Source organism: Saccostrea cucullata, unplaced genomic scaffold (genome assembly GCF_032062105.1).
Source record: "Saccostrea cucullata isolate Sc308-1 unplaced genomic scaffold, CSIRO_AGI_Scuc_v1 ctg8934, whole genome shotgun sequence".
Taxonomy (NCBI): domain Eukaryota; kingdom Metazoa; phylum Mollusca; class Bivalvia; order Ostreida; family Ostreidae; genus Saccostrea; species Saccostrea cuccullata.
The window spans coordinates 36,583-63,393 of NW_026937690.1; the positions used below are offsets into that span (position 1 = coordinate 36,583).

The 26,811-nt window shown below is 32.5% G+C and overlaps 1 protein-coding gene and 1 long non-coding RNA gene across 2 annotated transcripts in view; both read left to right on the forward strand.

The window, feature by feature from the left end:
• Nucleotides 1–6,033: 6,033 nt before the first annotated feature.
• LOC134248662 (tetratricopeptide repeat protein 31-like) overlaps nucleotides 6,034–26,811 on the forward strand; it is a 31,487-nt gene continuing 10,709 nt past the window's right edge. Inside the window, 5 exon segments of the mRNA XM_062731060.1 lie at nucleotides 6,034–6,145; nucleotides 6,433–6,476; nucleotides 6,707–6,754; nucleotides 10,008–10,090; nucleotides 10,243–10,279. Coding sequence (XP_062587044.1) covers nucleotides 6,034–6,145; nucleotides 6,433–6,476; nucleotides 6,707–6,754; nucleotides 10,008–10,090; nucleotides 10,243–10,279 — 324 coding nt within the window.
• On the forward strand, nucleotides 11,834–12,538 carry LOC134248659 (uncharacterized). The gene is made up of 2 exons (XR_009988094.1): nucleotides 11,834–11,943; nucleotides 12,242–12,538. It is a non-coding gene; the product is annotated as an uncharacterized LOC134248659 (long non-coding RNA).

A 26,811-nucleotide genomic window follows, 5' to 3' on the forward strand; every position in this document is an offset into this window, starting at 1 on the left:
AGTGAAACATTCTGGAAAATATTACTTCTACATAGAAAGAAAAAGTTGTATTAATACTTGATGTTGTATTGCAAGATGGCCAAGTTTGTATGACCAGTGCTTTCGAAAAAAAACTATGCTTGCACTCAGTTTCCCATGAACGAAGCAATCTAAAGATTAAGTGTAGAATTTAATTCTAATGGATAAAAATCAACTCAGAAATGTGTGATTTGAAAATTGTGAAATATTGTTTGTCTGTAAACAATTTTTTCTTTAAAACATATTACATGTATAACTCCTCCCTGACAGCATCAATATTTCAGAAAGTATTTAATTTAAAAAATAGTTCTAGGGTCAGTGTCTTTCTATGTATCAAGTATAATATGTAATGATTGAAAATTATTCATTTCATGATTTTCTTGAGATTATACATTAAAACTTAAAAAGTAATAAAATTTCCTGTCATTCTGTTTTAACATTTATTAACATGTACAAGTTTGTAAAGTTAAATTTGTCTTTTTTACAAAAGTCCCAACATTAAGTCAAAAGTCTTAGGAAATGGGATTATCATAAAAATGATTAACTCCTGGCTTTACAATGAAATGTCCTGGCAAGATTTGGATTTGAAATGTTTAACAAAGAAGTCCTGGGAGATCCTAGGATGTCCTGAAATCAAATCCCAGGATTGTTACTCCTAGGATTTCCTCAAATCAGATTGTGAGGAAATCTTAGGAATTCTTAGGACATCTTAGGAATTCCTGAGAAGCATTTTCAAGTCAGGAATAATTTCTGCAAGGGTAATGGTCAACACTTTTTCCTTTTTTACTGAAATTTGGCAATTAGTATGGTTTTATTTTTCTTACAATGGCATGAACTTTGTAAATCTTACATGATGAATTGTAAGAGAACTGAAATTTACATAGGGAGAATCCATAACAAAGCTATATGCAGTCAGTCAGGTGTACTCTGGTGTGTTCTCTTAAATGGTCATAACTTTTTCATTTTTCAATGAAATTTGGCAAGTTTGGTTTTATTTTTCTTGCAATGGCATAAATTTTGTAAATCTTACATGATAAATTGTAAGAGATCTGAAATTTACATAGGGAGAATCCATCACCAGGCTATATGCAGTCATGCAGTCATATCGGTGTGTTCAGTTCTCTTAAATGGTCAACACTTTTTCCTTTTTTACTGAAATTTGGCAATTAGTATGGTTTTATTTTTCTTACAATGGCATGAACTTTGTAAATCTTACATGATGAATTGTAAGAGAACTGAAATTTACATAGGGAGAATCCATAACAAAGCTATATGCAGTCAGTCAGGTGTACTCTGGTGTGTTCTCTTAAATGGTCATAACTTTTTCATTTTTCAATGAAATTTGGCAAGTTTGGTTTTATTTTTCTTGCAATGGCATAAATTTTGTAAATCTTACATGATAAATTGTAAGAGATCTGAAATTTACATAGGGAGAATCCATCACCAGGCTATATGCAGTCATGCAGTCATATCGGTGTGTTCAGTTCTCTTAAATGGTCAACACTTTTTCCTTTTTTACTGAAATTTGGCAATTAGTATGGTTTTATTTTTCTTACAATGGCATGAACTTTGTAAATCTTACATGATGAATTGTAAGAGAACTGAAATTTACATAGGGAGAATCCATAACAAAGCTATATGCAGTCAGTCAGGTGTACTCTGGTGTGTTCTCTTAAATGGTCATAACTTTTTCATTTTTCAATGAAATTTGGCATTAGTTTGGTTTTATTTTTTTTTGCAATGGCATAAATTTTGTAAATCTTGCATGATAAGCGGTAAGAGAACTGAAATTTACATAGGGAGAATCCATCACCAGGCTATAATAATGCAGTCAGTCGTACCGGTGTGTTCAGTTTTCTTAAATGGTCAAAACTTTTTCCTTTTTCACTGAAATTTGGCAAGTCTATAATTGGTTTTATATTTCTTGCAATGGCATGAACTATGTAAATCTTACATGATAAATTGTAAAAGATCTGAAATTTACATAGGGAGAATCCATTACAAAGCTATATGCAGTCAGTCGTACCGGTGTGTTCAGTTCTCTTAAATGGTCATAACTTTTTTTATTTTTGAATGAAATTTGGCAAGTATGGGATTTTTTTTTCTTATAAAAGCATGAACTTTCGAAATCTGAAATCATAATTTTTAAATATTAAAGGACTGAAATTTTCATGGGGAGAATCCATAATTATGTAATGCTCAAAGAGTCATAATGGTGTCAGTTCTCATAAAGGCAGTTTATAGTATATGATATAATATTTTTTTTTAAAGGATAGGGGTGTTAAATTAAAATTAAAAAATATATAATTCAATACTTTAGTACTTGAGAAGCCTTTCTACTACTTATTCAAAGTTGTTTTAAAATCCCTATCACAGGTATAATTAGTTAATGACACCTTAGGGTATTTCACTGCATGTGTATCCATTCATGCAGGTAGACTAGCTGCTAGCTCCAAGGCAATCACACCTGTACAAAATTAGCCCCTCCCTCACCTGGAATAAAAATACCACCCGGTAAAAATTCTCTGCCTTTAAATGACCATTTCTTTATTTTCTTTTTTTTTTCTCAATCATATTAAGCCAATTTGGAATATTATTTTTGTTGTTGTTAAATTGTTGTTGAAATATTTAAGATAACTTTCTTATCTGCATTATATCAAGTTACATTTATATCCACATATATTACTTGCACTTACAAAAAGAAGACTACTGTTAAAATGTAAAATTTTACATACATGTATATCTTGTTGCAGTGATGTTTATTAATCAAATTAATTAGTTGTCTAAAATATATAATATATTACCTTTACAATATTAAAATATGTAGGAGTTGATGCCTCAGATTTAATTACACCGGGAAAACAAAGACAATCTGCGCATAATGGTATAGGAAAAATCAGAGGCATAAAGAAAAACCTTTGTATAGAAGTTGACTCCTCAATTTTTTTTTAAACCTTAAGTACGACTTGGTTTGTGTACGAATTGACTCTAAATCATCTGAGATCTCAACTGCGCTTTGCAATCGTAGTAAAATAATACATCATTTGATGAATTGTCGCAACAGAGATGCAAGAACTCGGAAAGAAAAATTTGGTGATTTGATCAGATTTTAGTCAATAATTGATTTAAAGACTAAATTTTTAGGATTAATTCACGTACATTTAAATCAATTTAGTCTCATTCATATTCATTTCTTTGAGATATTGGTTTAACATGCTTGAATTAGTCCATTATCATCTCAACACAAAGTGAAGCAACTAACAAGTGAGTATATAAATCAGTAAATGGTCAAAGTTATATCAACAGGTACAGATAGAATAGCTGTATATGAGCCTTGGGTAAATTCACCTTTCAACAGACACCAAACAGGCGTAAATAAAAAGAAATACATTTTATTATCAGAAAGAAGTGTTAGGAAGGAGCATGTTACATGTTACATGTGAACAAATAATGAAATATGACTGTATCAAACACAATAACAGAAGTACAAATCTGTGTCTTTGACACATTTTTAATTGAAAGACATGTAAAAAGTACTGTCAGAATTATGAAGTTCATATCTTGGATTCATTAATCATGTTAATTAATTATGTTAGCAGCTGTCATTATAATCATAATCATTCAGAGAAGTTAAAGAAATATATTGTAACATAGATAACCTGCGTAGACCTAGATATTCATATGATAGATATAACAAATATCATTTCAATGTGTACAACCACTGCAAAGAAAATGAATGGCAACTGATGGTGGACAGACAAATCATCAGTAGCAAGACAATATGCCTTATTGGGGGGTAAATAACAAAAAATGATAATGAAAAAAAAATATATTTTGAGAATACTACATGTATACTGCATGTTACATTCTTCGGCGCTAGAAATAAAACACCACTCTTAACGGTGCTTAAGGTTACTTATTGTGGTTATTTCAGATTTGTTATATATTTAATAGGTTGGTGGGATAATTTCTCCCATCACATACCAAAAATATGGGATAAATCCTATATTGACATCAATTAGTGGGATATTTTGTCCTGTGGGAGAAATAATCCCATTTTTGCAACAACCGTGGGATTTTTTTTCCCATGTGGGAGAAATTATCCCACAGTACTTTTTCTCCCATGGGATTTTGGTGGGATTTTTGGTGGGATGAAAAATCCCGCCATTCTCCCATGGGATTTTAGGTTTTGACAGAGGTTTATGAGAAAACTACTACAATGTGGAAGTTGAGATTGACATGATGAGGTCAGAATAAAAAATCCCACCAAAATATAGAAAAAAATCTAATGTAGGTCTTTTCGAAAGGGTACCTAAAAGTCCGGACTTTGTCGTGTCCGGACTTAAATGTCGCAGTGTTTTTATGTTTTATTTATTTGCCTAACACATAAGAAAAGATATAAGGAACATTTAATCATATCCAAGACTATTTCAAAATACGGTGATGCTTGAAATTCCGATTTTAATGGAGAACACAGTCTACCCCCCTATTTTTCAAGAGCTGGAATTATGGGTAATTTACTGTTTAGCGCTGGTATTAAGACAATTTACAATTACCATTGAACTGTTCTTTGTATCAAACAATGATTTTATGGCTAAATTGCTATTCATATTGAATTAAATGGTTCCAAAATGTAGGCGGGAATCGAGAGTTAGCGTGCGTGTTTCTTTTTGGTGATTGTAATTCCCATCTTTTAAAAAGAATTAGAAGAAATATTGTCTGTCCGATACGTATTGGAAGTTATTTTTCAATACGATATTATTACTGAATATCGATACGTATCGATATACTGATACAACCCTTGACGATACCAGGCTTGCTTTAGATGTGGGTACCGATCTTTATTTTCTGCAGGATATGAAAACAGGCTTTTTGAGCAAATCCTTTCCCAAGTAACTGAATCCTGCTTAAACCAAACTTGCATAGATGTTCATCTTGGGATACACATTTAATAGAAAAAAGAAAGCAAATTAAAAGTACGTGAAGTATGTGTATTCTTTATTTAAACAAAAGGGAATGTTGTAAAATCATTATATTTTGTGAATACCTATATTGCTCAATACATAAATCATTGGTACATGTATTAACAGTTTCAACCAAGGGAACAGTTTCTTTCATCATCTATAATTTAACATTTGATCAATGTTAATCTGGATATTCCATTTTCGAAGAAGATTGCCAAGTGGACGATTTACGGTGTGAATGAAGTTGTTAAACATAGATGCCATTCTGTCCACTAAACCGAGGACCCTTGAGATCATGATTAACTTGTACGCAAATGTTGCCATGTACGGGTGTATTCATGTAGACCCCTCGAACACTACTGAAGTTCCCTGTACCGATAGGATTGAGGCATGACCTTCCACGTGTAATGCGCGCAGGAAAATAAAGAAAAAAAAAACTGACTGATTTTGTTGAATGTATGACTGTCTGCAGTTAAAATACGATGGGTGCATGGAAATGGTGTATTTATATCTTGATCATCACGTGGCATAGCTGCAGAACTGTAGCTCTCGGGTTAAGAAGATTCGGACAGACAAAGCAGATAGATCTGTCAGAGGCCTGTTCAATAGAGGAATGTTTGTGAGCGCTCGCCAAAATTACAATAGAGGTATAAGGAATGTTGCAAACGCTTGCGAACGTTCGCTCTGCTGAACAGGCCTCTGCTTTATATGTCCGAATTTTCTAAACCGGAGAGATATGTTTCTGAAGCTACACTGAGTATCTGTACAATAATCCTGGTAATGCTGATGTCAACAAGTATTTATATGTTGGACAACTTCAGAGTCACTGCCAGTAGAGAAAAGTGACAGTGTCCAGTTCATAAAGTTAAACTTAAAGATTGAAATCTGTGACAATTATTACAACCAACAATTTGTATAAGAGATATGGAAATTAAGCCCTTACTTTAACAAAGATTGACGTAAATGCATCGTTACCCTATTACAAAGGTCACGATAGAGACAAATTCAAGGTCACTTAAATCAAAGTTAACAGTTAGCATGTTCGCTATAAATGTATGTGTTTCCTTACTGGTACTCGCTACTTCAGCCAAATGGTGGGAGAAAGGGTTTACAATCATCAAGGTTAGTGACAAAGGCCTTCCACACCCAAAAAGAGACCAAAAGTATTTAAACTATTTTGCCTTAACTCTTATGATTAGAAAGTAAAGAGACTAATCATTGATGAAAATACATGTAAGCGCTGAATGTCAGTTCAAGTTGTTGGCCCTGACAAAGATTCACTAGCCCTGAAAAAATGAGAGCATTCTAATATAAAAAAAATTTAACTTTAAATGAAAAAACATATAAAAACAATTTTTGCTGGAATTTATTGCTCTCATGTCTTTCTGTAAATGAATATAAAAAAATTATGCAAGAAATAGATAGAAATGCAGAAGAATTAATATCTAAGGAGGAGAAAAAAAAGCAGGTAAGAGAAAAAAAGCAAAGAAAAAGGTGACCTGCATGAATATTTCAAAATCTGTGATTTGAGATGCCATTGTTAATTTGTGATTGGGCAACCCTAATCAAGATCATAAGAATTTTAATTGTTTATTAATATGTAAAACTTTTTTTTCTGGACAACTAGGATTTTATGAATGGAATAGCGATAAAACTTAAAGTACTTATACATTAATTTTTTTTTGTTTTCTGTACTTTTTTTTCTCTGTATTTCCAAATTCAAGAGGAGGAGAGAGAAAAAGAAATTCGAAAAACAGAAAGAACAGACAAAGGTAGGCTCTAATGTTAACGGTAAAACACAGCAAGCTTTGAATCAAACAGTCACAAATAATGATGTTACATAAGTAATTATTTTGATGTGAAAAGTAAGTTCTAATGCAACTGTTTTGTGTCAAAGGTAAACCTCAGTTGGCAAGCATTGAATCAAATAGTGGCAAATAATGTTGTTCCCTAATGAGTAAAGTTATAAGTTTGAATTGAAAAGAATTTTTTGATTGAAATTATTCAGAATAAATATCTGTACACATTGTAATTCACATTTTATGCCATGAAATTTTACTTTGCTTAAATTTTGCAAGGTCATTTCTTTCTCAAATTTTATTTATTTAAACGGATTTCCGAAAAACTTTATATTACACTGTAATTAGAGATGTTCATTTCAATCGGTTAGGAATTCTGTAATCGATTAGTCGAAAAAAAATTATGTAAAAATAAAACACATTTCTTAAAAAAAATACACAAAGGTCGATAATTCAGCCTTAAGTTAAACAAATCTTTTTAAGCTGAGGAAATTATGACGCTCTTGATCAATGCCGTTTGAGTAATTGGTCAATTTGTGTAGTCTTCATTATTGTGAAAACATTGTGTTGGTACCCAACTGTGCCGTACTTCTTTGATAATAATTGAATATTTCTGAGCACGATTATCTGTATGTTTGTCATTTTCAGTTATCTATTTATCAAAATTAATTAAATCTTAAACAAACATTGTAAATTACAGACTACAGTTCAGAATTAGTTTTGATTTTGGTAACAGCATGAATAATGCAGAATAAACTTTTTTTTCTTTTTTTGTGTCCATTGAAATTGAATTAAAAGTATAAACCTGTAGTTTGACCAGAAATTAAGAAAAATGTAATGTCAGAAGCAGAATTCTATGAAATATATGTATGACTTAAATTTATCACAAAATTTAGTATATTACATTCTGTACTGAAACACTTTGACAAGTCCTTCATAATATCCCACCCACAGTGTAGACTTGTATAGGGATAAGCTGATTGGTTGGTTCACTTTATCATCTGACAGTAAGAACTTCAGGAACTCCCCGTCAGGACTCAGTAGATGGATCTGTTTGTTAAATGGGTCAGTAACATGGATGTTACACAAGGAGTCACAGGCTACATCAGCTGGAAAAAAGTTCCTTGTCAGGTTCTGTCCACAGTAGACAAACTTAATACGACCAGAGGGGGAAATAATCAAGAGTTCACCTGTAGTGGGACTTGTAGTGTTCACAACACAGGTATCACTGTTACTGTTCTGTGTGACTCTGCCTGGCAATGTAAACAGTCTGGTGTGACCGTCCTCCTGGTACTCATACTCATGAATGACGTCACCTGTCATCGTGATGTGTCTCATCAGACGTCTGCTGTGTGACTTTATTTTGTAACGATCTGATCCCTTGCCCACCAAGATGACCAATAATCCACCGTCCACTGACTGACATATTCCTCCTGGTTCCAGTGGATCAGTACTGATGATTGTAGATACAGATCCTGATGGTGACAGACGACTGATGCAAAAGTTATCAAAGTCAGCGAAATAAACATCACCAGTATCAGTCACACACATGTCATTAGATTTGATATTATATTTATGTTTTTTCTTGCCTTCTTTGTTTACTTGTTCCGTGTCAGATGACTCAAATTCTCTTATGTAACACTGATCTTCACACAATGCCCTCAACGTAAGTATTATTTTATCTCCATGTTTAAATGAGTTTGTTTCAGTCAAATTGATATCATCTAAATCCAGGGTCCTTCCTATAATATTTTTCAGAACATCATCACTGATTTCTCCTTTTCTGTATCTCACTGAATGTTTACAGTTATTTATATCAACATCTAGACCAGACAGCATTTTTGACATTTCCCTGTGGTTGTCAATAAAGCCATAATCTGACATGGTGCTGTTGTTATCCTCCATAAACTTTACCATTTCTTCTATTTCTTTCTTCTTTTTGTTTAGCTCAGATTTCACACTGTTCAACTTTTTATTTTTCTCCTCCAAATTATCTCTCAGTTTTTGTTCATTACTTTTCCTGATTTCCGTCAACCTGGCCATTATCTCATCGACATGCATCTGAAGTTTTTCAATCTCCGAGTCACACAGTTCATTATTTTCTGTGATCTGGTTTGACATCTTCTTCATCTTCTCATCAATACTGGGGAGGTCCCCTTCCTTGATCTTCATCAAAAATCTCAGCAAGCCTCTTCTCCTTTCGGTAGCTGCCGTGGGAAGAGTATTCCATTCGTGATCTCTATGATCTGTTTTGGCACACTTACGACAAATAAATTTATCACAGTCCTCACATAACATATCAATAGGTAAATCATGGGTTTTACACATTTCAATATGCTCTTGAGGAGAACCAAGTGGATATTTTGGTTTACTGACTGCCATGTTTGTTGGGAATCTCCTACCTGTGACCTAGATTTGAGGCACAGGTAAGGTAGCTATACACTGTGAAGTGATTTGGACTTTAAACTGCTAAAATATTACATGATATGCACCAAGGTGACTGTGAACAAACAGGTGTAAGTTAACAAGTCCTAATATAAAGAGGTAGCTTTAAACTAAGTGTATTCATGCGTCACTAAATTAAATATTAGTTCTGAGGTATGCATTTTTTCTAGCAAAAGAGTTTTGGTCCCATCCTAAAATTCTTAACAGATAATGAAACTTACTGTGTACTTTCAAGACCATTAGAAGCAAGGAAACAAAAAGATTTCATGTTCCATGTCATTTTCAAAAACAAGAGGCCCATGGGCCACAATGTTCACCTGAGTCAATATGACCATGTTGCTCTTCAGCAGCAGATTTTTCTCCAATAATATATTCCTATGTACCCTGTTGCTAAGAAACATGAGGCCTATGGACCACAATGCTCACCCAAGTCAAAATTGCTCTTCTGTTCTCCAACAGCAGATTTTCCCAATGTTATCCTTAATCATTGAGTCATTGGAGGGTAAGAAAGAAGCATTGGTAAAAGAAGACCATGTTGCTGATACACCCCTCCCACATAATGAGGCGGGTCAGAACAAGCCCAAGACAGGGAGATAACTCTTGAGATTACTTGACCTGCTACAGTTTATTTCTCTACTAACAGTGTATATCTTCTTATTGAGTAACTTACAATTCTGGGGAAAAAATCCTCTCCCTTCATAACCTCTGTGGTAAATAATTTTCTTGACCTTGGTTTTAATTTGCAAACTTATACATGTAAAAGAAAGTTTCTTTTTTGTAGGTTGAAGTAAATGGACAGACAAAAACTAAAGATACAATAAATACAGATATACAAAGTGGCAATAAATTGAAAAAGGATAAAAAGTAAGTGGAAATTTATCTAAGTGCATTTCTAAGTCTTGAAATTTAGTCATAAACCTGTAATGTTTTACTTCTGAAGATTAAGAATTTTTATTTTTTGCAGTATATTTGTATAAATTTGTTTACCCTAAAATTTCTTTTTCCTTTATTTTTAGACCTGCCAATTCATCTTCATCGGATGATGCAGTTAGTGTATGTGTAGACATGTCTAAGTTTCAATGAATTTTAAATATATATGTTTTAACAAAATAACATATTTATAACAAAGTTTTGAAAAATTTTTAGACATTTCAGTTCACTTTATTAACAAAATAACTATTTAACAGAGATTTCCATAAAAGATTTTCACTGACAAGAGCATATTAGCATGAGAAGAAAGAGTGAGAATGCATAAATTCAGTTACATTCTACATTGCTATATATGAAATAATCAATCAAGCAAGGAAATGTTGTTTATATAAGTCAGATACTAATTTAAAAACTGTTTTTAAAGAATAATAAATGATGCCAAATTTTAAATGACATTTCAGGGTTTTGATCCTTATTCAGTATTTTTTACCAAAGTCATTAATAAGAAAAAGAAAGCTACCTCAGGAAGTGAATCGGGTGGAAAGAGAGAGAGATCTAGACACGGCAGTGACGAAGAAACAGAAGATCCCAGATAGCAAGACTATGTTGGGCCAACATTGGCAAAAGGTTGTATGGTTGGCGTTGGTAGACAAGTTAGCAACGTTGGACCAATGTCACCATGCCAACCTTCTCGACCATTGAATATCAGAAAATCGTAGTAAAAACGTTAGCAATTTCCATTCACTTTACTTCACAAGGAAGGAGGGATGTTGATGTTGGCCCAACGTTGGCCCACTGTTTGTAATACACCCTTAAAGAAAGTGTTTTCTAAAGTTGGTATTATGTTGGATACAACATTGGCCCGATGTTTGTAATACACCCTTAAAGAAAGTGTCTTTTAAAGTTGGTAGTAGTATGTTGGCCCAACGTTGGCCCGAAGTTGATCGTAGTATGTTGGCCCAACGTTGGTCAAATGTTTGTAATACATACTTAAAAAGTGTCTTATCAAATTGGTAGTAGTATGTTGGCCCAACGTTGGCCCGATGTTTGTAATACACCCTTAAAGAAAGTGTCCTATCAAGTTGGTAGTAGTATGTATAACGTTGGCCCGATGTTAGCACGAGTGTTCTTTTGTTTAGGTGTTTAAATGGGATATTTATATTATAAATCTGCCTAACGCTGGCCCAATTATTATACTGCCAAGTGTCATTCTTAGCTGCTGAGCTTTACGTTGGGACAAGGTTGGTTCTAATTAAGTTTTAATTTAGATGCACATTCTGAAATAATTAAGAGTACATTCAATGTCCTTGCTTTTAACTGGATGACTGTTTTTGTTTAGATCTGATATTTTCAATATTTTAATTTTGAACTTAAGTGATCACAGCACCAAAGAGTGTTTTATTATATTTTTTGAATTGTGCACATGCATGCTTATTTATTTTTTTGAAATAAAACCCTTGAAATAATGAATTTTCTCATGAGCGTTGTATTCATAAGAATTTAGAGAAGACTGAATATAATTGTTCTCAGGAACAGGATGTGAATGAAGCCTACATATACATAAATCAAAATGGCACAGCTTTATAATTAAATGGAAACAAAAGCTAGGCGTTCGCTAAAGATTGGGGGAGTCGCGCGGGTATCAAATTACACCAAACTGTGGAGTGTGCTTGTCAGATTCAATTGTTCACAGACTTGCTCATAGACTGAAAATGCAGGGCAAGCAAGAAGAAGTGAAATTTAAATTTGTGGATTATACACTTGCTTTAGCTGCATTTAGAAGCGATGTAAGTATATTTATTCTTATTTATACAGGTTAACTGTTAATATATTGATTCGGAATTCATTCTTTTCATGTTTTTGCACACATGCACTGTAAGTCAAGGTTTAATAACATCTTTTAAGTTGTTTCTATCTAATTCTTAACTGTCTATTACAGACACGATTTTAACAAGGAAATTAAGGTGCACTAATTAGTATAATACATCATTCTCTTTATTAAAAGATTTAATTGAAGTAATATTTATTCATAAGTTGGACCAGTAATTGCATTGTTTCTAATATCAAACTATTTTGTATTTTCAGTCAGAGACTGCAAGGAAAACAAATGTTGTGGCGGTAAATAGCAATGAAATCGAGGACCATGCATAAAGAAGTGTATAAAGTACGAGTACGTATGACAAAGATCAAGATGAAGAAAACGGGAGGCGACGAAGGACGGAAAAAGAGCGGGAATACAACAAAAGGACAGTAATAAAGGAAGTGAGCCCTGATTAAGAACTTTGAATTGATAATTTTAATAATTTACCTCTATTGTCTATTTTAAAATTTATTTTGTAAATTGTGATTGAATTGATGTATATAAAATATTTTCACAGTGAATCATTAGTAATGTTTTCATTGAACATGTCCATGTATGCATTATGAATGCAGATTGAATTGTGTATTAATTTTTTTAAACAGTCATAAAATAAGGTTATGTAAAGCATCACTTAACCAATTGAAAATGTTTCTATGTAATAACTACGTTGGCCAAACAATTTGCCATCTGACATTGTAAAAAAGGGTCAACATTGGACCAACCTAACCAATCAGTTGTTAAGGTTGGCTGTTAGTTGGCTAAAACTACAAACTACGTTGGCCCAACAATATGCCATCTGACATTTCAACATAGGGCCAACGTTGGGCCAACCTAACCAAATAGTTGTTAAGGTTGGCTGCTAGTTGGCATACACTAATAACTACGTTGGCCCAACAATATGCCATCTCACATTTCAACAAAGGGCCAACGTTGGGCCAACCTAACCAACCAGTTATTAAGGTTGGCTGATTCATACAATTATACCACGTTGGCCCAACAATATGCCAACATTTGGACCAACGTTGGGCCGATGAGCAAAATTACCGTGGGCCAACGTATGGTTACCAACAGTTGGTTTTTTTTTTGGGCCAACGTTGGCCCAACTATGTCTTGCTATCTGGGTTTAGACCCCGTCGTTTTACGTAGTAGACAGTTAGCAAGTAAGATATTAGGACTAGCTTGAATAGCTCAGAAAATCTTAGTAAAAGTTTTATCTTTCAAAAATATTTTGGTAAATTTTGATTTAATCAGTAAATAAATGTAAATGAAGAGCGTTTTAAAACTGCATTGTTTGATACTCATTTAATTTATTAAAATAGACATAATTTAATTTAAATTTAAATAGACATGTAAATTGAAATTAAATACAGTGTAGTGTGGTTGTTTGGTACTGTATGTTATTCAAGAATGCCATTTATTTACATTTAGATTTTAAGAAGATCTTGATAGATTTGGATATTCGGAAGTAACAGCACATACAGTAGTCCCATGTCTTTGTTGATTATAACTTAATTCTCTCTTTCCAGTTAAAGGAAATGAAATGGCTCAATTAGGTCATTATAAATCTGCTATAGAACTGTTAAATGAAGCCATAAAATTAGATCCCAATGATTTTAGGTAAGAACCATTTCCAATTTATTCAGAATCACACTCAGGCATAATGTTGTCATTTTATGATTTGCTTACATCTCCTTTTTCATCCTTTCGATTTTCTTTCAGTCTCAATTCTTACAACTTTATTAATAAATTATGTTTCTTTTGTTTTACAGATTTTTTGGAAATAGATCATATTGTTATGATCGAACAAATCAATATGATAGGTAGGAGAGCTTTCATGAGTTGTTTAACTTCTAACCTAACCTGTTGTCTCAAAAATAAAATGTTGAATAACATTCCTTAATGTGTGAAAAAATGTTCAGGAAATAAAACTTTTTTAAAATAAAAGATTTTAAAGTAACAAAGATATCTCAGGTTTTTGTAAATATGTACTTATTTTGCAGAGCATTAAAAGATGCTGAAAAAGCTGTTTCCTTACAAAAAGATTGGCCTAAAGGATATTTTAGAAAAGGGAGAGCACTAGCTGGATTAAGAGTGAGTTGTTACAGAGCTGCCAACACTTACAATTTTGGCTTAAGGTGTACGAAATCAGCGTCTAAAATAAGCTTACCATTTCTCTCTATATTCCTCCGATTTTTTTTTCTCCTTCAAATTAAGTTTATAATACCTGTATTTTCATAGCTGGCAGTCTATAGTTTATATTATTATAACATATTCATAATTCTTACAACGCTTGCGTGTATCTTCGTTTTGGTTTTAAAGGCCGATCACAATCATGTCAATGTTTTGAAGTAGCCAAAATGGAAATATGCCTCAGATTGCATGCCCATTTACAAAACATCTTCAGCGACAGGGGGCCTACTTGGTCCCTAGACCCTGCATTACTATTTGTCATTTCAAAATGTTGGCAGCTCTGTTGTTAACATAAGGGATTGTCAACCTGGTCAAACCTTCAGTTTTGATGTACCAGAATGAGATCTGTAAAACTGTGTGTGTGTTTGTTTGTAGATGTTCTCTGAAGCAGAGGATGCCTTTACACAAGTTTTGAAATTAGACAAGAATTGTGATGATGCTGTACAAGAACTTTTACTAGGATAAAAATAACAGTAATAAGAACGATATCAGATGATAGAAAAGCAATGGAAGTGTATTCCAACATATCTGTAGTTGGTCAAGACACACAACAGCAAAATTTTAGTTGATATAAGTTACTGGTATTAAGTACTATGGGTAAAGTTTTATCAAAATTGGTGACCAGACATGGCCAAAAAAGGGGGTTACAGAGAATGGCTATTAACCTCATACATTTTGTGTTTCTCTCATCTCAGGCTGAAGAAGAGAGTACAGGCTGCTCTGGATTCACTTCTAGCAGGTGTCGGTAGGTACAGTTAATAAGTCCATGTTATTTTTTGTTGTTCAATCTTACTGGAGTTAGTATGTAAAGTTACTTAAAAAAAGGGCTTTAAGACTCATTAGATTTCTATGATGCAATTTTGTGAGAAAATAGAAAGATGTTCTTGGTGTAATTATACTGTAAATTCTTGTTGAAAAATAACTTTGCATCTGTTCCTTAATGATTTTATGTAAGCAATTTTTTTTGAAGTGTAGTCTTGATTCAAATAGTGCTTCATGTTGTACGAGTATGAATTATTCAAAGTTTATTTGTTCTGGATATAGCAGAGAATGCTCTGGGCGATGAAGTTTACGTCTCTGATGACGATTCTGGTTTTACCACTCCATCCCTCCCCAAACCCCAAGCTCAGAAGGATGTCACAAAGATGGAGTAAGTTTGTTAAAGCTGTAGTTTTTATTTTTATCAATAAACACTGATTATAAAGGACTTAATTATTTTATCAATGTATTTAATTTTGCTGATTTTTTAGCCCACGTAATCCGGAGGGACTAACAGCTCTATGGGTCGAAAATGTTTTACCAGATAAAGTAGACGTTAAAAAACTTTTGAAAATCTTTTCTAGGTGAGTATGAAATTGGAAATACTTTTAAAGATATAAAGTTGTTTTATAAACAATATTGCTAAAACTTTTATTTTTTACTGTAGCCCCACAAATTGTACATTTGCTTCTCACCAATTTTCTGAAGTTTTGATTGCATAAAAGAAAACAAATCCACATTGATGCATGCATACACTTTCAGAAATCAGTTGAATGTTTGCATCTCAAACATCAATATCTTTGTTATAAGTGATACTTCCAACTTGCTTCATGATATTTATGACATGGAGGTTTGGGATGCAAAGATTTAACTGTATTTCAAGTAAAGGAATCATTGTTCTAGTCCTAAGGAATTTGTCGATGTAGATTTCCAGTGTGTCCATATCATTGTGTTGTTACACTACATGGATAGTTTATCTATAGCCTTCTCAATCACTGCCCTCCTACTATTTCCTTGTGTAAAAACCAGGTGGATTTGCATGATTTCGTAGCCAGATCATTATATGCATCGTTTAGTTCTAGTGAAAGTTTATCAAATTTAAGATTAATATTGATATAAATGACATAAAATCATTTGAAATAAGTTGTGTCCATTTTTATCCTTTCATTAAAAATCTGCATTCACTGTACATTGCTTTCTGATTGCAATAAAGTATTAATGGTAGTATGTAGAGCAGATACCAGGTTTAGGGTGAGGGTCAAAAGAATTTTCAAATGCTCGACTCTAGTATTTGATTTGACAACTCTGAAGAGTTCAAAAGAGGGATTTCCTTATCAAAGCTGAATTTCATTAGATTTTAATGCTCTTTTTTCAAAGAAAAAGTTTGATTACATCATAAACAACTAAATTTTACAAAGTTTAATTCATACAAAGTCTGTGTCATCATTATAGACAAGACAGGACTTGTTCATCTTCCATTTGAATTCAAAATACAGGAATCATTTTGCTTTATATGTTTTTCTCTAATACTTCATTTTACATGTAACTGGGCTTGGAGATTCCATAGATTGTTGAGACTTTAATTTAGAAAGTATTGAATTATCACTATCAGTCTTCATGGTCTTTATCAGAAAATACTTTTAGTTGAACAGTAAAGAATACAAAATATCAGTCCAATGTTATTTTTTAAAGATTTAATGTGACAATTGTGTGCAACACACAGGATATTTAGAATGTAAAAAGAAAGCAAATAAATTGATGCTTAATTATGAATTTATTGACTTTTTATGTAAGTACCTTGGACTTCTTGAATTTGTTATTAGCAATAGGATTCAAGATTAAGCTAGTCTTTGGCATGCCTAGAGTGATATGAATACATGTATATTGAATTTATAAAAAAGGTCCAAACTTGCTTGCACATTTTTAAAACATTTTGTTCAATCACCTTTCAGTTCATCCGAATCATAAGCTCCAATGACAGAGCTTTTCTGACATATGCACTTATGTTTATATATCTGACAAAATCTTTTCATAATCTCATTTTGTTCTATGCAACCATATCACAGAAAGGTAATTTAAAGAGAACTTGCCACAAAAAAAGATGTTGGTTTTAGATGCCACATGTCATTGCAAACTATTTGATCCTGAAATAAATAAATTTATATTCAACCTTCATTTATATTTTCATTTAGAACATCTCGGAAATTTCACATAAAATGGTAAGAAAGTCTTTTTGATCACTTCATTCTCCATTTTTTTTTCTAATCAATGTTCTTTTTTCTTATCGGTGTCATTGGAAGTGGCTTGTTGTCATACGATGAAGAATTTTCATCCCGAGAGAGCTTTCATCTCACAGAGTTATATATGAGGGGGAATATTTACCATGTTTACAGTGACAAAATAATAAAAAAAAAAAATAAAGAAATTCGTAAATGCAGCACATGAATTAGCAGTAGATCTAAGGTTCAACTAATGCTTCTTGTCTTGCAATCTACTATGGCTTTATATGCATGTTACGTGGCTTATTTGCTTTTGACCAAGGAGCTGTGTAATGCCTGTCAATGGAACTTGTCATGTCTCTGGGCACAATGTGGCTCTTATCATGCTTGGCTATTTAATGTTTAACTGTTTATTTCCTTATATTATTGGTAACAAATGAATTTTTTTAACTTAAAAACTCTGTTTAAGTTAAAATAATTAGAACTTTTGTTAGAAACAATCCACTTCCATTTTTGTCATGAATCACTGGTAAATATTTAGGTCGGTGCATCTGCTTTCTTTAATTTGCTATCTACAGGGGGTAACAAAAATATATTCCCATTGTGCTTGTTAAAAAGATAAGCACCTTTTGATATTTTTTTAATGAATGTTTCATAGATTTGACTTGAGTTTTAGTCTACAAGGAGATAATACATGTATACTTTATTTTGACATGGAAATGTGTCCAACAGTATTAATTAATTTATCTGCATCATATCTAGGTTAAATTTATTTCGATGTGTACCTCAACATGATGTACACTGTATGAATACAAAATATTTTGGATGTAATAAAGACTCTGATGAAGGATGTTGAAGTTTCATTCCTTAGCATTAAAAGTATTGGTATAATATCAGTACTGGTGTAAAGATTTTCATTGCTGTCTTTGATTGTCAGAGGACTTATACAAACAAACAAACCATGCATATATGTAAATTAGGGGTGGGACGATATACCGATACACCGATACATATCGATATTTTCCTCTAAGATACGGTTTACGATACGAGCATTCAAATATCGGTACGAAACGATACACGAACGACCTATCCAAAAATTGAAAATGAAAGTACCTGTCCTTGAAAATGGCGGCCTGTACGAACGAAGAGATGGTGTTGATATTGAAAACACACCTTAGAACTAATAAGCCTTTGATTAGGGGTAATACGTTTTCACTTTTAAGCAGCCGCGGAAGATTGGACAAGAAAAGTTCAGTGTGCAAAGCGTGCTATACACAGAAAAGTATCGTTTCCAGAACAATTGATATTAATTGTTAGTCCATTCATACTTTTTTTGTAATCTCAACTTGGCTACAGACTTTCAGCGATTAATAATAATGTAAATGTGATTTTTTTAAAATGAATTTTTAGTCAGTGTTCGTTGATAAACTACACAACTATTTGTAAACAACTTGTTAATAGAAATTTGGTAATATATACAATTGTCCTTTACTATTGTTTTTGTAAATTGTAGTCAATGAAGTTGATGAACTTCAAGTATTAATTTCATAGCACACATAATTTGACATAGAATAATTATTTGAGTTAATGTCAAGACAAAAAAAAAATAATAAAATACTTATTATTTTAAATACTTCAATAGTTTTATATCATGTGCTAATGTAAGAAAAAAAATGAAATAAAATACTATTTTTAATAGTTTTATGATTTATCATAATATAGATACGTGAAATATATTGAGATAATCGTATCGCAAGATCTGTGAATTGGTTATATGTTTTGTACATATAAAACAGGTTTTGGGAAAAAAAATTAAAATTTGCTTCTACAATAAATGAATTGGTTATATTTTGTACAATGTTTATCAGTATGCATTTATATATTCAATGTGCATGTTTATTTTCTTATTTTTAACAAGAAAGTTTCTTAGTAGTAAAACGACTTTGTCCAAAAATGTTGTCTTTGTCATTGTAAAAATTTTAAGATTTCTTTTCATTATTTTGATCTTTTATCACCTATAACTTGAAATCAGTGTGCCTGACATGAATTTTAAATTTAAAATTCTAAGAAAGATAACTCTCAGTGGAGTATGACTGAAGAGGTACAGATGGGTGAATGAATGCACATACCTTTTAATATTGATTTAATTATTAGACAATATAGATGGATCATGTGACACACAAGTATGAAATAAAGCTTACAAGAAAAGTGTACCATTGAAAATTTGTCATCATTGTAGCAATGTTTTATCATAAAACCTTAGAGTTTTCACAAGGAACTTTTTGCTCAATAATTGTCAAAGAAAACCCCTGAAGAATCAAGGGCTGTTTCCAGGAACATTTCAATAGACTTTCTTTCAATGAATTGTGTTGAGGTTTTTCAAAGAAACTAGATAGTGTACCATTGATTTATAAGTTTTCAAGTAGATTTGAAAATTATTTTCTTTGACAGTGTATATACTTTGTAGTGAAAGATATCTGTTAAATTATTAGCAGAAAAAAGTACCTCAAGGAATATACAAAAAGAATTTTGCAGTACTTGACCTTGGACAGGATACCATTATTAAATTACTTGTTCTACCCCAAGAAATTGCTGAAAAACAGGCGCACCGCTAAAATTCATAATATTTCATCTGTGGTTAAACAAAAAACATTTGATCGTATGATTTTTTTACACTGGAAATTGGACTTGTTCAGAGATAGGTACCACTTATCAAATTATTTGCCCGCCAATCAAAATAGGTTGTCCTGGGCGTTGGGCCATGTTATTTGTCAAGCCCTGTGTAGAGAGTGTTCACTTTATATTTCCAGAAAAGCGGTAGCTGCCCAATATCAGAACTCTACAGCAGTGACCAGTACAGCATTGGACCAGAAGAACACCACGGGGCCTGTGAACGGGGACGAATGTTATTTCTGGAGAACCACGGGGTGTTCCTTCGGGGACAAATGTCGCAATAAACACTTATCCTCCAGCAAAGGAGTGGACAAAAAACCATGGCAGAAAACGTAGCAAAACTAGCGTCAAGTTCTAAATACAATTCACAATACCAGGTTGTCTTTCTCTAGGTGCTGCGTAGGTTACGAAAAATTTTTGGAAGATTTTTTAATAAAGGTTAAAATAAATTCATGTTATACATGTACCAGAATGTGTTTTAAATATTTTAAGTAAACATGCATAATAGATGACATGTAAATAAGTTCAGGGAATTTTTAAAAATTGTTTTATCTCTAAATCGGCTGAATAACAACAACAAAAATGTTTTTGATATTCAAAAAGTCAAAATTAAATCCAATTCTTTTTCTTTTTTGCAGTAAAGACTTTAGATATATTGGTACACTGCACTCAAGTTCACCTTTACACATGGGAAAAAATATCCATGGTAACTTGTAAAAAAAAAAATTCTTTTTCTGAGATCTGAAAAGATAATTCTTTTGGGTTTCCTGGAATTGTGATTGTTTTTATTATAATTTTTTTTCTGAATAATGTATACAGAAATATTTTATGGGCAAAGTTTGTATCAATAACAGGACAAAGGTTCTCTCATTAACTAGTCACATGTTTATATCAATACTTACTATTAAGGTATAGTTATCCTAGAGTTGTCTTCTCCTGACTTGAGGTCAGGCAGCATTAAGAAACTGGTCAATCTTGTTTTCTATGATATTGTTGACTATTTTTGTATGAAGGGCATTATGCAGCCAAAAAAACATGACTTTGTTTTATGTTTTTGAACACCCAGTATTGCTTCAATATTTACAAAAAGTTTTTATATGACATGGTTAGTAGTAGTATTTTAAAAAACTTGTAAGAATTGATTTTTTTTCTGCTGTATTTTTTTAAAGTAGATTCTCAAAGACCTGGTAATTGAATTTATTTTTTTTGAAATTGAAAAAAAGATAGGTGAGAAATTTATTGGAAATTAAACCTCATTGAGATATTGCCTGATGATGATTTTATTACCAGTACTTTATGTTTGGCTATTATTTTAGGTTGCAATCTCCGATTTCTATTTTTCTTAACTGTAGTATAGCATTGTTCATATAATGTCTCTATATAACGTTGGTGATTTTGACATTCAGTGATTCAAGTGTACGGAAATGCTTCCTTCTTGCAAATGTTTAAATGTGATAAATTCTGTTACCTGAAAATGAAAGAACTCCACATGTTTTGTGTATTCTGTTTATCAACGGAGGAAAATTATCTCGAAATTATTTTAATATGCATTTATGATTTTTACAGAACTATTCAACTTACTTTATAAACATACCTCTTTTTTTAAAGAATGTGCATTTAATTTATTTAATTCACTCTGTAAATTAAAATGTGAAAAATATTGATGCTTGCAAATCAAAAACATTTTCAGCAAGAGCTTCAAAAAACTACAGATCTGTTCAAAGTCAGGAATTTAATTACTGTTTAAGCTTGGATTGAAAATTTGATATGAGGACATAATCTCGTAGTGATATATTTACAGACTGTCACAAATTGTATTCCGTTATGTATAAACATGCACAAAGGGTATAAAATGATTAACTGTATTTACTTGTTGTTGAATTTGAAATGAAACTTTAATTTATCAGAACTTAATTCCTTAAACAATTAAGATTTTATAGACTTCAATGATACATATCTCTTTATTGACAGAACATACATCATTATTGCAACTAGCAAGTCACAGATTTCAAGACAGAATTTTTGTAAATGTTTTTGTAAATTCATAAAAATATGCTATTTTCAAAATTCCCTATAAATTATTTTCAATTCTGAAGTCAGATAATTGTATAAATCGTCACACTGTATAAAAATTTTTCCTGATTTTCTTTTGCTCTGTATCATTAATAAGTTGGAATTTTCTTTGGATATATCAGTGATGTAGACTTTGACTGGAACTTTGGTGAACTCTCATATATTACAGTCAAGTTAATAACATAAAAAAATATAAAATGGTAGGAAAGTCTTTTTGATCACTTCATTCTCCATTTTTTTTTCTAATCAATGTTCTTTTTCTTATCGGTGTCATTGGAAGTGGCTTAATCATCCAGAGCAATGACCTTGAAATTGTTACAAAATTAAATGGAAAAAATTTCATGTATTTTAACATATAAGAGTTTTAGCAGGAAAGGTAGCACAAAATATTGGATATCAATTTATTATGCTTTTCCAAATTTTCAAAATAATTGTGGGACTTAGCCAAAATTTGCTTAAAATATGTACATGTAAGAAAGCGTTGGAACTTTGTTGATATTTGTTATTAGTTGTACAAAGGTGCAGGTGTTTTTAATGAGAGATCTATGTGTAAAATATTTATTTCTCAAGGTGGACATCTTCCATGAAATACTAAGTTCAAAATGGTAATGGAAACCATTTTTATTTTTTAAAAATGTGTATCAAACTTTTATAAAGTAAAGTGAGAAAAATAAAATATGTTGATAAATATATGAAACTTTTTATTTTTTGTTTGCTTCTTTAATGTTATTTTGCCCATTCAGACAATCACAAGAGCACAAGTGCACCAGGAGTGTTAACTCACCTCAACACAATGTAATCAATTTTATGCTATCCTCCCCCAGCTTCAGTGTCCCAGTTGAAGTTTAAGTATTTTAAAAGTTTATTTCTCGTTAAGTGAATGTTTTAACTCACCTCAACACAATGTTATCATTTTTATTCTACCCATTAGACCCTCATTTAGCTTCAGTGTCCCAGTTGAAGTTTAAGTATTATAAAAGTTTACTTCTCAGTAAGTTAATATATTAGTCCATCCTGACCCAAACTAGCCTGGATGAAGTCTCTAGGGATGGACACTACCAGACGTGCTTTTGATACTGTATAGGGGGAAAATAACTCGCGGTTTTAATATTCGCTATATTCACGGTAATAATAAATCCGTGAATTCAAGAAACAGTGAATAATTTTTTCAATACTCTCCATGTTTTATTTGGAAATTTGACAATAGACTACGATAAGTTTAAATACATGTACAACAGTACATGGTCATTTCAGTATTTACGAGTATTACTTGTCATTCAATTATTTTAATTAGCACGCTTACATCAACAGATAATAACCTGTATTTGATCAAAGGCTTTTTAATAGCCAACGCTACATGTTTCAGCAATCAAAACACGTGGGCCCTAAGTTTTAATTACCCGTGCGTAACTAACGTTACCACGCACGGTGTATTTGTTACCTGTATTATCATGCATATTAAAGTATTTATCGGCATTTTGATTTTTAAAAAAAATCATTCAAATAACTATCGAACTCACTGAAGATTTGGAAGGATATTATATCGTCGACCTGCATTAACACATTTATTACCATCCAGTGTTTTGAAGAATTTGGGATGTACATGCACTCATTGTAATAGCATACAGAAAAATTATTTGACGTTTATAGTCAAGGACTTTTGATAACTGCAACTATTTTAATTAATCTTCAATTATTTATTAAGCCCTTTTTTGTATTAACCTACCCTGTTGTTCCTGAAATAAAGACATAAGGCTGATAAATGTCGTTTACATAATAGCTATGATATGGATTAAACGGATATAGATAAGGGAGATAACTTCTATAACATAAGAATTCCGCGAACAAAGAAACCGTTAATATATCGTGTCCGATGAGAGAAATAGTAAACCGTGAAAATTACAACCCGTGAAATTTATCCCCTATACAGTATTGGTTCTGACACATGCATTTTCGGGATGATTGTTTTTCGGTAATAGCTCTTTATTTATGTGACTGGCTCTGATGAAACTTTTATGGATGAAACAAATAGGGATGGACGCTAATAGGGCTGTTTATTGAGCCAAGAATTTCCATACGATACGATATAGAAAGCTCATACTTTTACAAAGATTGACGTAGACCCTATTACAAGGGTCATGATAGAGACAAATTCAAGGTCACCTAATTCAAAGTTTACAGTTAGCATGTTCGCTATAAGTGAGTGTTTCCTGACTGGTACTCACAACTTCCACCAAATGCATATGGTGGGAGAAAGTGTACACAGTTAGTAGGTACTTCTTACTTCAACAAAATGGTGGAGAAAGTGTGTAAAGTTAGCAGGTACTCACTACTTTAACAAAATGGTGGTAAAACAGTCAGCAAGCTAAGAGCCGAAGGCCTTCCACGCCCAAGAAGAGACCAAATGTATAACTATTCTGCCTTAAGGGTACTTACCACAAACAAAAAATGGATGCACAGGTTGATATATATTTTTAGCTCACCTGAGCCGAAGGCTCAAGTGAGGTTTTCTGTTCACATTTTGTCCGGCGTCCGTCTGTCCGTCTGTCTGTCTGTCTGTCTATCTGTCTGTCTGTAAACTTTTCACATTTTCGACTTCTTCTCAAGAACCACTGGGCCAATTTCAACCAAACTTGCCACAAAGCATCCTTGGGTAAAGGAGATTCAAGTTTGTTCAAATGAAAGGGCACGCCCTTATTCAAGGGGAGATAATTGGGAATTAATGAAAATTTGGTGGCATGTTTTAAAAATCTTCTTCTCAAGAACCTCTGTGCCAGGAAAGATGAAACTTATGGGGTAACACCCTCAGGTACTGTAGATTCAAGTTTGTTCAAATCATGACCCCCGGGGGTAGGGCGGGGCCAAAATGGCCGACCAAAGTTAAACATAGAAATATATAGGAAAATTCTTTAAAAATCTTCTTCTCAAGAACCACTGTGCCAGGAAAGATGAAACTTATGGGGTAACATCCTCAGGTAGTGTAGATTCAATTTTGTTCAAATCATATCCCCGGGTTAGGGCGGGGCCAAAATGGCCGTCCAAAGTTTTACATAGAAATTAATATAGGAAAATTCTTTAAAAATCTTCTTCTCAAGAACCACTGTGCCAGGAAAGATGAAACTTATGGGGTAACATCCTCAGGTAGTGTAGATTCAAGTTTGTTCAAATCATGATCCCCAGGGGTAGGGCGGGGCCAAAATGGCTGACCAAAGTTTTACATAGAAATATATACAGGAAAATTCTTTAAAAATCTACTTCTCAAGAACCACTGTGCCAGGAAAGATGAAACTTATGGGGTAACATCCTCAGGTAGTGTAGATTCAAGTTTGTTCAAATCATGACCCTTGGGGGTAGGGCAGGGCCAAAATGGCTGACCAAAGTTTTACATAGAAATATATGGGAAAATTCTTTAAAAATCTTCTTCTCAAGAACCACTGTGCCAGGAAAGATGAAACTTATGGGGTAACATCCTCAGGTAGTGTAGATTCAAGTTTGTTCAAATCATGACCCCCAGGGGTAGGGCGGGGCCAAAATGGCTGACCAAAGTTTTACATAGAAATATATAGGAATATTCTTTAAAAATCTTCTTCTCAAGAACCACTGTGCCAGGAAAGATGAAACTTATGGGGTAACATCCTCAGGTTATGTCGATTTAAGTTTGTTCAAATCATGACCCTTGGGGGTAGGGCGGGGCCAGAATGGCAGACCAAAGTTTAACATAGAAATATATAGGAAAATTCTTTAAAAATCTTCTTCTCAAGAATGACAAAGCCATAATTCAATATTTTCTTATGGAAGCATCCTCAGGTAGTGAAGATTCAAATTTGTTCAAATCATGACCCCCGGGGGTAGGGTGGAGCCAAAATGGCCAACCAAGTTTTACATAGAAATATATTGGAAAATTCTTTAAAAATCTTCTTCTCATGAATGACAAAGGTATAATTCATCAAATTTATCTGGAAGCATCCTCAGGTAGTGTAGATTTACGTTTGTTCAAATCATGATCCCAAGGGGTAGGGTGGGGCTAAGATGGCCGACCAAAACTTCACATACAAATATATTGGAAAATTCTTTTGAAAATCTTCTTCTCAAGAATGACAGAGCCATTATTCATCAAATTTATATGGAAGCATCCTCAGGTAGTGAAGATTCAAGTTTGTTCAAATTATGACCCCCGTGGGTAGGGTGGGGCCAAAATGGCCGACCAAAGATTCACATAGAAATATAAAGGAAAAAATTCTTTATTAATCTTCTTCTCAAGAATGACAAACCAATAATTCATTATATTTATATGGAAGTGTCTTCAGGTAGTGAAGATTCAAGTTTGTACAAATAATGACACGGTGGGTAGGGCGGGGCCAAAAAGGCCGACCAAAGTTTTACATAGAAACATATAGGAAAAAACTTTGAAGAATAGCAAATCCATGATTGATCATGGGATTACTTTGGATTTTAACTTTTCAGTAATAAACCAATTTCTACTTTTTTATAGCTACAGTACTCAAGTGAGCGATGTGGCCCATGGGCCTCTTGTTTGACAGATTTTGATTTGTATTGACATAAATAATAAATCCATGAAATATAAAGAAATTGTAGGTTTTCCTTGGTGCTTAGATTTGAGATTTTATTTTGCCTTCTGTATATAATTCCATACTAAATTTTGCACAATTTTTTATCTTTATGACAAAATCTTATAAAATTCTCTCACTCTACTTGCAATTTGTAAATATTCAGGTTGTCAATTTAATTGTAAATCTATGAAAAATAATGCAGATTTCTGAAAAAAAGTTTGTGTTATTTATCCTTAACTCTTAAAATTACAAGGTGAAGAGACTTATCATTGATGAAAATACATGTAAGCGCTGACTGTCAGTCGATGT